At 52.7% G+C, this 14809-nt stretch overlaps 1 protein-coding gene across 3 annotated transcripts in view; it reads left to right on the forward strand.

Moving 5' to 3' along the window:
* ADCY2 (adenylate cyclase 2) overlaps positions 1-14809 on the forward strand; it is a 412863-nt gene that overhangs the window by 377136 nt on the left and 20918 nt on the right. For 2 of the 3 annotated variants that reach the window (XM_019450816.2, XM_019450814.2), the window contains 3 exons: positions 698-856; positions 10659-10805; positions 12564-12671. In XM_019450816.2, the coding sequence (XP_019306361.2) occupies positions 698-856; positions 10659-10805; positions 12564-12671 (414 nt within the window). Of the gene's footprint in view, positions 1-697; positions 857-10658; positions 10806-12563; positions 12676-14809 lie in introns of those variants that run through there. The other variant, XM_019450817.2, reaches the window with a different exon arrangement.

The raw sequence follows: 14809 nt of genomic DNA on the forward strand, positions 1-14809 counted from the left end.
GGCCTCTCTGTTTCTACAATGTCAATTAAAACAGTTTTTAAGAAACTGTTTTAAGAAAACATTAAATTGTGCGACATCATAAAGCACGAATGCGTGTTTCTAGCAGCAGGCACCGTCTTAATTAAATGAGACCAGAACGAACATTTGGGTAAACAGAATGTCATTCTCTTAGGACAATGCAATCCCAGATGAAAAAGTACAAAATTTTCAATGAATTCCTAATTACAGAATTTGTGGTAGGGGAAAACTGATTTCTAGATAATACAGGCAAAGTGCCATGCCTGAGCACGATTATTTTTTGAATGCAAATTATCAAACAGTGCCCTCTTTCTACTAATGTATTTCCCGTTTTTCATTTTTTTCATTGTTTATGTTCTATTATGCCTCTTCTCAAAAGATAATTCAAGACACCTTTTATTAACGTAACTTTGCCAGAAGCGCCCGTGTCACTTACATGCCTGTTTCCCTGTTCCTGAGGCTGGTGCTTTCCCGCACCTGCTTCTTTGCAGATCCGGGTGAGGGGTCGGGTGACAGACATTTGCGGGGAGCAGCGGGCTCCATAGGGTGGGTGGCAGTTCTGTGTGGGGGTTCTGTTTTCAGTTTTGTTTTTGTTCTTTTTATTTTCTCTTTAAAACCTCCGCTCTCTGGCAGGACGAGATGCCTATTGTTTCTTTACCTCTGTGTCCTCTTGTAACAGAATGAATATTACTGTAGGTTAGACTTCTTGTGGAAGAACAAGTTCAAAAAAGAGCGGGAGGAGATAGAAACCATGGAGAACTTGAACCGCGTGCTGCTGGAGAACGTGCTGCCCGCGCACGTGGCCGAACATTTCCTGGCCCGGAGCCTGAAGAACGAGGTGGGGCACGCTGGGGCAGTGGGCAGGGGCAGGGCGAGGAGGTCCCGGCTGGGGGGGCCTGGGGGGCCTGGGAGCCTTCAAACGCCTCAGTGCCCCTGGTGTCCACTGTTGGCCTGAATTGGTCTGTTCTTCAAAGATCATGATTGGCCAACTGGGAATAGTGAGTTCGAATCACCTCCGAACGTGTTAGTTGAGTGTTGATTCATCATTCCTGGCTTTCCTTCCCCAATCTCGTGACACTCTCAGGGTGCCATGTGAGGCCCTGGGCTTCCAAACAAGTCACAAAAGTGGCCTCTCCGTGGTGTGAAGGGCCGCCTGCCTTACCGGCACACCATAGAGACTGAATCAAGGGGCACCATTAAGGCATGCATACCACACGTCCACTGTTTCGTTGCTGGAAACTTCCCTGAGTGCCTGTAAAGGGCCTTGGAATTTCAAAGATGGGAGATGGACAGAGCTTAGAAGTTGTCCATACAAGATCAGGTCACAGACCAAAGTCTGCTCTCTTGAGGATGCAAATGGGGATTTCTTGGAGCGTCTAAAGGAACGGATATTTAACTAGAATTGGAAAGACGGGAGTGCCGTTTTAGCGTAGAAACGGCTTATGAACTGAGACATCGTGAAATTTCTTTCATATTCCTAACTTACGGTGAGTCAGCAGATGTGTCTACAGTGAGAAACACGTATCTGAGCTCTCACTGTGAGCAGAGGCCTGTGTTTGCCATCGCGGACACAGAGAAGGTCAACCTTGATGACACTAGAGTACAAACGATCTCAAGTGACAAGGCCTGAAGCGATATTTTCCTGTAGCATGTTTTTGCGGGGGGGGGTGGTGTATTTTCACTTGGACTGGGCCCCCAGAGGGAGTGACTCGGGGCCCACTGCCTGGTGATTGTCCCTGCCAGGTCTCAAAGTCCCCAACCTTCTATCATAAGAGAAAAAGTAGAAAATACCGCAGAGCAAGCTTTCAAGAGGTCACATCCCATCTCTGCCAGTTACGGCTAAGTGGCCTTCAGCACAGCACCTAAGCTCTCAAGTGCCTCAGTTTCTTCATCTGTAAAATGGGGGCAGTAATAATAACTCGCATCATAAGCACAGAGTGAGCACCAAGTAGCACATTTAATGTTGACATTGGCTAGAAAGCACCAGGGAGGGGGTGAGGGGCTGGGCATCGCCCCCTCCTCTTACTGGAAGCGTGCTGGGTGCGGCAGGCCGCCTGGGGTCCCGCCAGGAGGTCTGGTTGGTTGTGGAGCCCACCTTTCTGTTTCTTCCGCTCTTCTCTGAAGTCCGTACATCTTCAGCAGCCGGTCTGCCCGCTGGCCACGGATAACGAAATCACTGCGCTTGTTAAGAAGGAGCATCTGCCCCCGGTAGCGACGTAAGAGCATCTTTCTGTCTGTGTGCCTGGCTGTCAGTTCGGCTCATAAATTCAGCGTGTGCCTACCGTCGCCCCTGCCCTGTGGCCACGCTGGTGCCGGGCCTGGACACAGAGATGAACGGGACAGGGGTGGCCCCATCGCCCAGAGGGGGACTGCATCCCCTTGTCTCCAAGCGCACTCGCGGCGTATCTGCGGGAGCCCAGACAGGCCGCCACTGTGAGGAGGTAGCTTCTGAAACTGGAAAGAAGGAGCTAGAAAGTAGCTGGGGGATGGATGCTGGGGAGGGCGGGGGAGTGGAGGAGTGAGAATATTCTGGCCGGGGGAGTGCCTAGTTCAAGCCCTGACAAAGCCAGTGGGATTAGCCCTGCCCCCTTGCAGACCCTTCCTGATGTCTCCCGAGGTCTCCCCGGACTTGGGGGAACCAGTGGATTCTCTCTGTTCTTCCCCGTCGGTCTGACTTATTCTAAGCGAATGCCGGAACCCAGTTCCCTCTTGGAAAATGGTAAGGAATGGCAGGATGGGTCAGGAGCAGAAACCTAGCTGGGGATAGCGTGGGCTTGCCTCTCCCGTCCACACCTAGGCTCTGTCACGTGGACTTGGCCTGCTCCGTCCCTGGGCTGAGCCCAGTCTCTCCGCTCATAACAGGGAAGAGCGGTGCCTGGCTTGGCAAGCTGCCTTGAGGGGGCGGGGAGTGGGACGCCTGCACGTCGCGTCCCCCGAGCGTCCCTCCAGGTGAGGGGGGCATTTGACATCCCCGGACGCGGAGTCCCACGTCCACACAGGTGGGGTCCAGCCGGCAGGGAGGTGCCCGTGCCGCAGCTGACGGTGACTCATCTGCGTCCTGAGTGGCCCCCTGCCGCGTGCCACGTCGCTGAGCACAACTCTCGCGTGCTCCCAAGAGAGGGGTGACCTGTCCCTTCGAGTCTCATCAGAGCTGCCATTTTAAGAACTGGACGCACACAGGGCCCCCTGTAGCCTTCACCACCCAGATGGGCTCCCTGGGGAAGCGCTGTAGTGGGGGGGGGGGCAGGGTGGCCTAGCGGGTGGGAGTCCGGGCTGTGGTGCTCCCTCTCTGCCCGGGCGGTTGGGGGCGGGGGGGGGGGGGGGGCTCTTCGGCGACAATGTAGGAATCAGCACAGGTAGATGGGACCGGTCCTATGCTTTCTCTCCTCCTCTGTCAGCTAAAGAAGGCAGGTTCCTTGTTGCGGGGGGCGGGTCCCCTCGCTGGCCAGTCCATCCCCGCGTGTGCTCGGAAACCTGTTGGGCCCCGAAGTAATCCCGGGCTCCCAGCGGCAGCTCGTGAGGACAGCCTGTCCCCGCCTGCAGGAGACAGCGCCTCGCCCCAGGCAGCCTGCAGGCCCGGAGGAAAAGGGACACTTGCTCCAGTTCCAGAGCCGTTCGAACTCCCGGCCACAGCCAGGTGCCCAGCAGCCACGTTAGGGGTCTTCGGGTTTTCACTCAGGGCCCCGCGGTCCCCACGCACCATTAGATGTGTTCTCTCGCGCTGCTGATTGTGCTCAGGAGGGTAAAGTGCCACACGCATCTGAAATCGGGGGCTTCGGACCAGGGGGACAGTCCTTGAAATGACCGCTTCGTTCTGCTCCGCTGCGGGCCGCAGGCTTCTCCGTATGTAGTCAGACAACAGACAACTGCCCTGGGTGGTAGCTTTCCATAGTTCACTGCCAGCCTTTGTCTGTTGGGTTAAATACAGGGGGGCGGGGGGGGGGGGGTGTGCAGCTCTAAGTCTCGCGGATTAAACAATTTCAGGGACCCCCACGGGGCACTGCGCCGTCAGGGCGGCCGGGAGAGGCAGCCCACTGTGCAGGGAGGGTTATGCTGTGCAGTTGCTGGAGATCAAAGAGGGGGTGTAGGAGATTCTGCTGGCTGTGATCCTCGTGGGGAAAATCCTGAATGCAAAACAGCTCGCGGCGCAGGGCTGAACAAGAAAGAGAATCGCTAACCGGCCGTCTAACGAGCGCCCCGCCGTGATTCTCAGTAAGGGATCGTTAGGTTTTGGGGGGGGCGGGTTTCCCAAAGCCTCCTAACAAGGTTACTATAAGGAGACTCATTGGAGCGCATGAACTGTAGCAAACTCCTGGCCCGTCCTTCTGCTCTCCCCACCTTCTCCTGTCCCGATCTGACCCCTCTGTCCTCGACTGACTGTCCTCGGGGGACAAGCCATTCCCCAACCAGCCATGTATAATCCCGGCCTCATCGTCCCAGGCCAGCCAGGCGGATGGTGTTCAGCCTCCTGCAGCTACACAGTAATGGCATGTGTGCTGTTCAGGATCGCGGATAACGTCAAGGACCTCCGGGGTCAGGGCCAAGGACTTGTCCCCTGCGTGAGCCCTCTCGCACCCCGAGGCTTCCTGGGGAGGAGATTCGGCCATTGTGAGAAATGCAGTCCCCTGGAGGGGGGCCTCTTCTGCTGGGTCCCAGAGCATGGCTGACACTGGGGACCGAGAGAGAGCCCCGCGCCCACGAGCAAGGCCTCCCGAAGGGATCCCTGCCGCGCGGGCTCCGTGTGGCTTTCCTGGGCCCCGGGCCAGCTCTCCTCCACCTGCCAGGCCCCGCTTGGTGGCCGAGCTCAGAGGTTCGGCCCCAGCCCTGGCACTTCTCAGGCCTCCATCCTCTCAGAGGCTGTTACCAAAGGTAAGAGCAGCAACTCACGCGAAGCTTCACAGTGATGCCTGGCCGGCAGTTAGCACTCCATCTTTTAAGCAAATATCCCGGATGTATGCAAAACTTAAGAGTCACTGCCCACTGGAACTTATTCATAGCTCCAAGGAAGCCTTCTTTCCCCCCCACTTTATGGGGCCTGAAGAGGGCAAACCTCCATGGAACCCCTTTGCCCTCAGACCAGCCGCTGTGCCTTCCGGGCTCCTTCTCTGGGGGGAGGGCTGAGCACCCACGCCATCGGAATGCAGATACCCGGGTTACTTTCAGAGCTTGGGGCAGACAGGAGCAAGCCTTTCAGTCCCACCATCAACATTACCAATGCACAGTTTTCTGGAACAGTCCTTGGGAACAGGACACACGACCTAAGCCGGGACCGATGTTAACAAAGAGCCTTCCTTCACTCTTTGGTTCTCCAGGCCACCACGTGGATGTTCAGAGGAAATGACTTTCTTTTCAGAAGCAAAGCGTGATTGAATTACAATCACATCCCCTAAAAGCTCTGACTTCAACGAAAACCTGTGTGCGGGCAGAGCCCTTATGGGTGCCGCGGGTGCCTCTTCCTTCCCTCAGGGTATTCGCTTCGCTTAGAACTTCTGCAGTTTTCTCCCTCAGCTGCTGAGGGTTCTTGGCCAGACACAGGCGACAGGCCATCCGAGCTCAGGGAGAGAGCTCTGCGCTCCTGGGCCGGAGCCCTTGAAACCGCCCTATTGTAGCGGGAGCTTTCGAGATGCCTCTTGAGCAGACATCAAAGCCAGCTTTCATCGCTTGTTGAAAAGGCTACGTTTCGTCACTGCAGTCTACCCTTTGCCGAGTCACCAGGTGGCGAGAATGACGTGTGATTCTGAGCCAGGCGGCCGCGTTGCTGGCGAACTGAGGCTCGATCAGAACAGGACACAGGTGTCGCTGTGGGTGTGCGGGCATTCACCAGGTGGGCGCACTGTACCCGCCTTCCCAGCCGTGAGCCCCACCGCCACCGCCTCCAGGCAGACCCTCTGCCCTGATCCCCGTAGCCAGGCTGGCATGCCCCCAGCACCTCCGGAGATGCCTTCGTGCTTTCGAATTACTCCAGTGCCCTGAGTAAATGAGGAATCCGATGACCGCTGGGAAGAGGATGCTAAATGGTGAGCACATAGTCCGTTGGGGGGAAATGTGGGAGGTGGGAAGGCCCTCCTTTGCCGCAGAATGGACCCGTAGGAGAGAGCACGGATGTGGAAGTTTGGAAACTGAGTGCGCATGGCAGTTCTGAGCATTTTCCAGGGCATGCCAAGCGGACCTAAAGTGAATTTCGGCCTTTGCCACAGACAGGAGCTCCCATGTTCCACAGGGGGCGCTAACCGCTTGCTTTACAAGTGCTTTGCTGGAAACCTGATTGCTTGATTCTGCCCCCCTTCCCTCGCAGGGGGCGTAGGAATGGGCAGGGGACTGGGGGCTGGAAGAGGGATGCTGGACAGGACGTAGCGAGACGTAAGCCCCCCGGGGATCTTCCCTTCACCTCCAGCCTTGTGAATGGGTCAGAACCTACTCAGCCTGACATGTGTGCCCTGTGCTTGTGTCGCTGAGTGGTCCCGGGGAAACACCTGCCTCTGGGGGACACGGGTGACAGGCGGGTCCCTGATAAGTGGAAAATGCAGACGGAAGGGGCTGGTGGAAGTGTCTGAGCCAAGAGAGTTGGGGCTGCGGGTGGGCAATGTAATGGGACTGTCGGGGCTTGGGAGAGCAGAGGTTGATGAACGTCGTTCAGGGACCGAGCGGGAGAAAGGCAGTTGGCATGGGGTCGTTGGCGATGGCCGTTGTACAAAGCCACCTGGAGGGGTGGAGAAGCCCCAGCAGAGAAGCTACAACAATAGCCCGAGAGCCCGGGGCAGAGATGGTCACAAGCAGAAGGGAGCGTATCATGCACAGCAAGGGAACCTCGGGCAGGGTGTCCAGGGATGGAAGAGGCGACAGGGAGTCTTCCAGCCACCGATGGCAATGACCACCCGGTGTGAGTGCCCAGGGAGCATGACGCAGTCAGTGGAGCGCCTTCCTCCTCCATCACACACTTCTGTCCCTGTCCTGCACCCCTGGCGGTTTGGAAAGCCTGGCTGAGGAAGTTGGGGAGGGTGGAAGTATAAGTGTGAGTAGAGAGTGTGGAAGCCAGGCGTGCCCTCTCCCCCACGCTGCAGACCCCTCCCTGTGGGCCCATGCTGGAGAAGGGGAAGAGCCCCACGTCCAGCTAGGTCCTGAGCTTTGACCGCTTGTTGAGCCAGGCGCGTTAATTATCGACAGGAGGACCCAAGAATGACAGGAAGAGTCATGGGGTTGTCCCAAGTCTTCATCCACGGGCGGGTTGGGTTGGAGAGGAGCTGGTCTCACTCAGCAAACTAAAAGGGACAGCGGGCACAGAGATGCGGTGGCTTTCTGATCGTGTTTTCATTACTTGAGCTTCTTTGGTAGAGTGGTGACGTGTGAACAAGCGTTGAAAGGACACGTGAGCTCATTTCCAACTCCAAAGCGCAGTGATGCCTTCGGGCAACAGTGTGCCCAACAAGAGTCATCCACTCTAGACCTTGAACTCCAGGCTCTCCTGGGAGTCTGCCCACGTGCCCTACCCCTATACCCAGATCCTCTGGAAATACCAGCTAAGGTCAGACCACCAGCCAGTCGGCTTGTGGTCCACTCTGGCCCCAAGACCAACCCAAAGACCTGAGTTTGGGGTATGGTTCTAAGCCTTGCACGTTTCCCTGGCTCCAGAGAATTTATGAAGCTTCCCATTGGTGAAGTTTCCCTGTTTCTCAGGAATAGCTCTTGAGCCTGAATCAGGGACTTACCAACATCCTTGGTGTTTCAACGAAGGTCCCAGGAAACTGATCTAGAGAGAGAGTGGGTGAGCAGTTTGCAGCCCAAGCCCCCAGCAGCACTCACCACCTGCAGAGGGCCTGACCAGGGTTCCAGAGATTAGTCCTGGCCCCTAGGCCCGCTGGGAGCCCTGGTGCATCATCCGGCTCGCCCAACCTTCTACTTTGTCATTCAGCCTGTGACTCCTAACCAAGGCTGCCTAGCAGAATAACCCATGGCCCTTTTCAAAAATGATGCGCAGGCTTGGAGCTCACCCCCGGGCCGGAAAACCCACCGGTGACTGTCCCATGCATTCCTGTTTGTGGACAGTGGAATGAGATAACACATCAGACCCCTTCCAATACATAGACCTTATTTTATTGGACCCCAACACAGTGCAGTTCAAATGGACCCTCATCCGAACCGCGAGTCGGTCCAGTCTGGCAATTTCATCGTCTCCCACTCCTGTACACCCTTAAGGACCCCCACGGAAAGGAGAGAGGTAAAGCGACATGACCTGCACGTGGGGCGAGGCCCCCACCGCCCCTGAATCTGGGCAGCACGGCCTGCGGTCATCAGGAGATCCAGGTTCAAGGGTAAAGTGTAGCACCTGTAAGAGGGAACTCTGCATCAGACTTGGTAACTGCGACCTTGGGCAAGTAGTGTAACTGCCCTCTGCCTCGGTCTCCGCATCCGTACGTTGAAGTAAGAGTGCCGGCCTCATAGGATCGTCGTCGGGGGCAAGTTACTTCCTGTGGAGTGTTGACAGCTGCGCCCGTCAGGCAGCAGGCACTGAGTCAGTGCTGACCGCTCCCGAGCTTATTTTTATCATCGTACCCCAGACGGTCACTCTGGCCAGTATCCACAGACAGTAGGGACATGCAAGGTGCAGAAAACATTTCCTTGTCTTGCCAGATATGCTCCTTTTCCTTAAGAACAGGGAAGTCAGTGGGCCACCACGTGGGTGGCTCAGTCGGTTGAGCGTCCAACTCTTGATTTTAGCTCAAGTCATGATCTCACGGTTCCTGAGTTCAACATGATCTCACGGTTCCTGAGTTCAAGCCCTGCACTGGGCTCTGTGCTGGCAGCTTGGGACTCTCTCTCTCTCTCTCTCTCTGCCCCTACTCTCCTCTCAAAAATAAATGCATAAACTTAAAAAAAAAAGAATAGGGAAGTCTATGAAGTTTATACTTCTCTTATAAAACTGGCATCGTTAACTAGCAGGGGCTTCTAGGGGGTTGTCTCCCGGTAAACCCTGACTCCCCGGCTTAGCATTGCCAGGCCCTACAACTTGACAGTCATCTGTGTCACAGGTTGTCTTCCCAGGATATGAATGTTCACAGCAGCAGCTTGTCGGACAAAGAACAGGTCTGCGCGGTGAGCCAGCGCAACCATGTTGAGAGCAGGGTGGAAAAGAAAACCCTTGGTTCTGTCGTTCACGTGTTTTATAGAGATTGTGAGGCCGTAGCAGAAGGCATTACGGGTGGCTGGCCCTGAGAGCAGGAAGCTGACTTGAGGCTAGCTTTTCCAGGAAGTGGTTGTGACCGTCCATGGGCCGCCATTGGCCTGCTGTGTTTGTGAGGAGACCTCAGTGGGGAAGAACGGCTCCTTGGAGAGGCCACCAAACCTGGGAGTTACGGTGCTGTCGAAGTGCGCTCTCCCGGTGGGGGGATTTGTCTGGTGCCTCAGAGAGCAGAGCTCACTACAACGTTCATGCAGAGTGGATTGCCTCACCCTGCCAGGCGCACAGGAAGCGCCAGTGACTTGCTGGTTGAGGGCAGCCATCTTGTTTGACAGAACTCTCCTCATATTTCCCGGCGAAGGGAGTGTTTCCCTGCGCCCACCGTGGCGCCTGGCCTTCCTGCCCATGTCATGCCACCTGAGGGCCCTGATGAGCCAGCGCCAGTGGGGGGACAGGTCCTCACACCCAGGACCAGCCTCTCTGCCCACATAACAACCCTTCCTTTCTCAAACCTTCACTGAACTTCAAAGTTTCACTGTGTGTTGAAAAAAACTATGGAAACGCCTTAAAATTGTATTTAGAAGACATTGTAATTTTATTCATGTCTATGGATGCAGAAGTATGAGCCTCTTTGTATTTAACAGCAAAAGCCTATCTTGAATAAACAGAGTTGGCGTTTGATTCGATGTGAATAAGTAACCCAGGGAGTGTCGTCGGTTCTTTCTGGGGTAATTAAGGGGTAACTTGAGGAGCTCCTCTCAGGAGACACTGAAGGAAAACAGGCATAAAGACCTCAGTACAAAGGATGTAGCCATGACGATGTAGTCATTTTAGGCATTTTAGTATAGTAGTTTGGGAGATCGTTTTGTTGGCCTTCAGTTGCTTACAGGACATTTCTTTCTGAAGCCAGAAGTCTGCGATCTCTTGTAATCGTCGAAGGCAACGATGGCAGAGAAGTTTTGCCGGAAGGACACCTCCTACTGGCTGCCAGTGGCAGTGGGAACACTGTGTTGAGGGCTCAGCCTGCATCCTGCTCCTTAGAAGCCCTCACCTGCCGTCATGGCCTGCGTCCGGAATGGGCCAGGGGCTGGTTTGGGGCACATGCAGGGGGGCACCGGGTGATTTCTTCACCAATCCCCGCAGAAAGAAACACTTGTCTTAAGAGCATGTTTGTTGTTGTTTTGGGGCACCTGGGTGGCTCAGTCGGTTAAGCGGCCGACTTCGGCTCAGGTCACGATCTCGCGGTCTGTGAGTTCGAGCCCGCGTCGGGCTCTGGGCTGATGGCTCAGAGCCTGGAGCCTGCTTCGGATTCTGTGTCTCCCTCTCTCTGACCCTCCCCTGTTCATGCTCTGTCTCTCTCTGTCTCAAAAATAAATAAACGTTAAAAAAAAATTAAAAAAAAAAAAAAGAGCATGTTTGTTTACAAGGTTCCCTAGTGCTCAGCTCTCGCTTTCCTCCCGGGCAGGAGTTGTACCACCAGTCCTACGACTGTGTCTGTGTCATGTTTGCTTCCATTCCGGATTTCAAGGAATTCTACACAGAATCGGATGTGAACAAGGAGGGCTTGGAATGCCTTCGGCTCCTGAACGAGATCATCGCCGACTTTGATGATGTAGGTACCCGAGAGTTACCCCTGACAGGCCAGGGTGGCCCCCGTCCCACACTTCGGCATTCTGGTGGCCATCCCGTCTGAAGTTAGTCCGATCCTGTGACGTGTCTTAATGCACGTCTCCTGGTGTAATTATTGGTGGCTGGACAAAAATTAAAGCCTTTTGCTCTGTTATGGTCCTTGACGAATTTTGGAGAAATGATATATTTTATTTGTGAGGTAGTGTGTTCCCTAAGAACCAGTACCAAAATCGGTATCAAGAAAATGTCTTTCCAGTCTGCTGGCGGATTTTCTCAAAAGGCTTGAACTCCAAGGAAAATACTTGCTTATCGGTTGATACAAAAAGAAATAATGAACGTATTTATCATAGTAGATGACTGGCATGTCTATCTCGGCATACTCCAAGGTCAGATATCAACTTGAACTGTGCAGGGATGATACGCTCTATTATTGAAAAAGCAATATGGATGAGGGATAATATATTTGAGAAGGGACACGGTATATGTTTCGTAATTTGAAATACGTATCATTTTTCAATTTTCAATATTCTGCCTACATGGAGAATAATGTGTTTTGTTTGCTGATAAGAACAAACACACCAGTGGTTTTAAGGATGTTGCTGCTACATCGTTCTTATAAATATCAAGCAAAATATAGCAAAATTGACATCCATGAACAGAGGTTCATCGGGATTCATGGAACTTCGAAATACCATGACGAAATTATTTGTGTAACGTGATGTTTGCAGGCCAAGCTTCTAAATGTCGTGTGTGACCTGTGCATTTCTCTGTTATCACCATTGTCAGCATGAGATTGACTCAAGACTTAGGGCGAAGTAATGACAACTAGCGCCTCCCATGGTTATGCCAGGTTCCTGGTGAGAAACAGTGGCCTATTGGCTACAGCTGCCCCTCAGTGAAATAAATGCTTGCCAGTACGGGTGGGTGAGTGGCAGGGCTATTTTGGGTTGGATTGGCTCATGGATATGAGGTACAGGCATTTGCTAATCTGCCTTAGACCCTCTGACATGGAATCTTGAAAGAATCCCTTCTGAAAGCAGGAGTGCCGACAAAAGGTCAGGAAGATGTCCCCAGCCTTCAGTTGGTGCCTTTGGCCTCATGAGCAGATAAAGAACCTTCCAGAGTCGCCTTCCCTTCCTCTCTCACCCCTTTGTTCTCTTTCCTATAGCTTCTGTTCTTACTTTTACATTTTCTCCATCCCAACCCAAGTCCGAATGTACTTGGCCGGGGAGGAGGCAGTGGGAGCTGGTCACTGGTACCAGAAACTGGGACAAGAAGTATTAGGGTCAGAGCTGATGGGGAGAGCCATCCTAGATAATTATTCCCTTTACATCTAGAGCTCAGAGGCAAAAGCCAATTCTCGGCACTATAAGTGGTCATAAATCACCCTCACCACGCAGGGAAGACCTCCCTCACTGAATCATACTTTTGTGTTTGGCCTTTTAAACACAGAGATGGGAAATTCATCTGAGACTGTTATCACTCGCATCATAATTTATATCGGTTCCTTCCCTAGCAGATTAAAAGGTAATTCATGCTAATTGGAAGCATATCATTATGCTTTATGCATATGCTTTATGCATATGTATAAAGCGTTCTTTCTCAGCAAAGCCCGAGGTCGCAAATGTGAATAAGCAGCAGTTGGAATCGTTCATATTCCTGTTGCCGTGAACTAGAACTGGAGAATGTCTTTAGACACCGCACCCAACTGAGTAACTGAACACTTGTCATTGCTCCACAGCTGCTGTCCAAGCCGAAATTCAGTGGAGTTGAAAAGATCAAGACCATCGGCAGCACGTATATGGCCGCGACCGGTCTGAGCGCCGTGCCCAGCCAGGAGCATACCCAGGTACGGACGTGTCGGCCGCACAGCAGCACGTTGAGCCTTGGTTCCACCCACGGATCATCCCTGGAGCCAGAACAGCCACACGCTAACTCATAAACTGTACTGTGTGTACAACCAAAGCCTCGGTGATTAAGATCCTGTGAAAAAAGATGAGAAATCCAGAGGCTTCTGAGGGTCCGGTCACAGTAGTCCTTTCTCCGGTCAACAGGGATAGGAAAAAAAAACAAAACACAAAAAAAGATCTGGTCGCTGCTTGAGTCCAGATAAATATACAGGAAAGTAGATTGGAGTGGTTTATTTTAAGATGGCTTTAAAAGATGGCTCCTGGTCTTTTGATTAAAAACAGTGTGGCCAAGGGGCACCTGGGTAGCTCAGTTGGTCTAGTGTCCAATTCTTGGTGTCAGTTCAGGTCATGATCTCACTGTTGGTGAGTTCAAGCCCCGCATGGGGCTCTGTGCTGATAGCTCAGAGCCTGGAGCCTGCCTGAGATTCTCTCTCTCTCTCTCTCTCTCTCTCTCTCTCTCTCTCGCTCTCTCTCTCTCTCTGTCTCTCTCTGTCCCACCTCTGCTCTGGCTCTCAAAATAAATAAATATTTACAAAAATTTTAAATAAGTAAAATAAATAAAAACAATGTGTCAGGGCACCTGGGTGGCTCAGTCAGTTGAGCATCTGACTTCGGCTCAGGTCATGATCTCACAGTTCATGGGTTCGAGCCCCGCGTCAGGCTCTGTGCTGACAGCTCAGAGCCTGGAGGCTGCTTCAGAAACTGTGCCCCCCTCTCTCTCTCTGCCCCTCCCCCACTCACACTCTGTTTCTGTCTCTTAAAAATTAACATTAAAAGAAATAAGTAAAAAATTGTAAAACGTGACCAAGGGGCACCTGGGTGACTCAGGTGGTCAAGTGTCTGATTTTTGGTTTCTGCTCAGGTCATGATCTCAGAGTTTGTGAGATCAGCCCCACGTCAGGCTCTGCGCTGACAGCGTGGAGCCTGCTTGGGATTCCGTCTCCCTGTCTCTCTGCCCCTCCCCCACTTGTGCTCTCTCTCAAAATAAATACACAGTAAAAAAAAAAAAAAAAGAACCAATGCGGTTAAAAACCAAGCTGACCACTTGGAAATTTGGTTGAAAAGGTGGCTTGGGCAAAATTGAGTTATCTTCAATTAACTGTAGTTTTGAGAGGGTTTTCTGTTATGTTGTGTTTTGTTTCTGTGTGTATGTATGTGTCTGTGGGTGCGTGGATACGCTTGTGTAGACTGTGGTTCAATAAACAAGACCCCCTCCTTCCTTTGAGGACAGCGGGCTCCCTGACGGCACCGGCACAGATTTGCTGTGAGGCAGGGGTGGGTGCATCTGAGGAACAGAACTTACCAGAGCACAGCTTGCTGTAGGCAGGCCGACTCCCCCCCAAGAAAGGAAGGGCTGAGCCCGGAGCCGCTGCGCCCTCTCCCGCGCCTTCCACAGACCGGATGGAGTGAGAGAGGGACGGAGGGACAGCGGCATGCTAAGCAGAGCTTCTGCTCTTTTCCTCAGTATTCATGGGCCGAGACTAGAAGGCGAGCCATCTGACTCAAAGTTAACGCTAGCAGTTTTCCGGGGGAATGGGTAACACGTACCCTATTTGCTCTTCTCCTTGGGTTTTTGCTCCCAGGTTATTATTTTGCAACGGGTGGGCGTTACCTGAGTAATGAGGAAAAGTACAATGGCAGCAAAAGAAACTTCAGAAGAACCTTATCTCGGGTTCTGAGCAGTATCCTTCCAAGCCATCTTGGTGCCCAAGGCAAAAGGAAGAATGCGTCGCCCTGTATAAATGGCAGTGTATATTTCTAGTGGTTGATTTTTACTGACAGAATATTAAAGTGCTGACAAAACTATTGGGAAATTGGAGTATATGGGTATGGAAATGTAGAACACTATTTTAATACCAATTAGTACCTTAATTATACCAACAACAGAACTAATGATAATTTTATCTTCCTGGCTTTATGGAAGCAAACTTATACCTTTTTAACACCTTTAGTGTCGTGGGAAAAGTTAACCATTAAAAGAAAATAACATGAAATCTTGTATGTAGCCCTTTTGCCTCAGCCTCTAAGGCGTTCAGCAAGGCGCTGTCGGAACTTAGCTGTCTCAGTCAGCGAGGGG

Source organism: Panthera pardus, unplaced genomic scaffold, assembly GCF_024362965.1.
Source record: "Panthera pardus isolate Hobbes unplaced genomic scaffold, ASM2436296v1 HiC_scaffold_2, whole genome shotgun sequence".
Taxonomy (NCBI): Eukaryota; Metazoa; Chordata; class Mammalia; order Carnivora; family Felidae; genus Panthera; species Panthera pardus.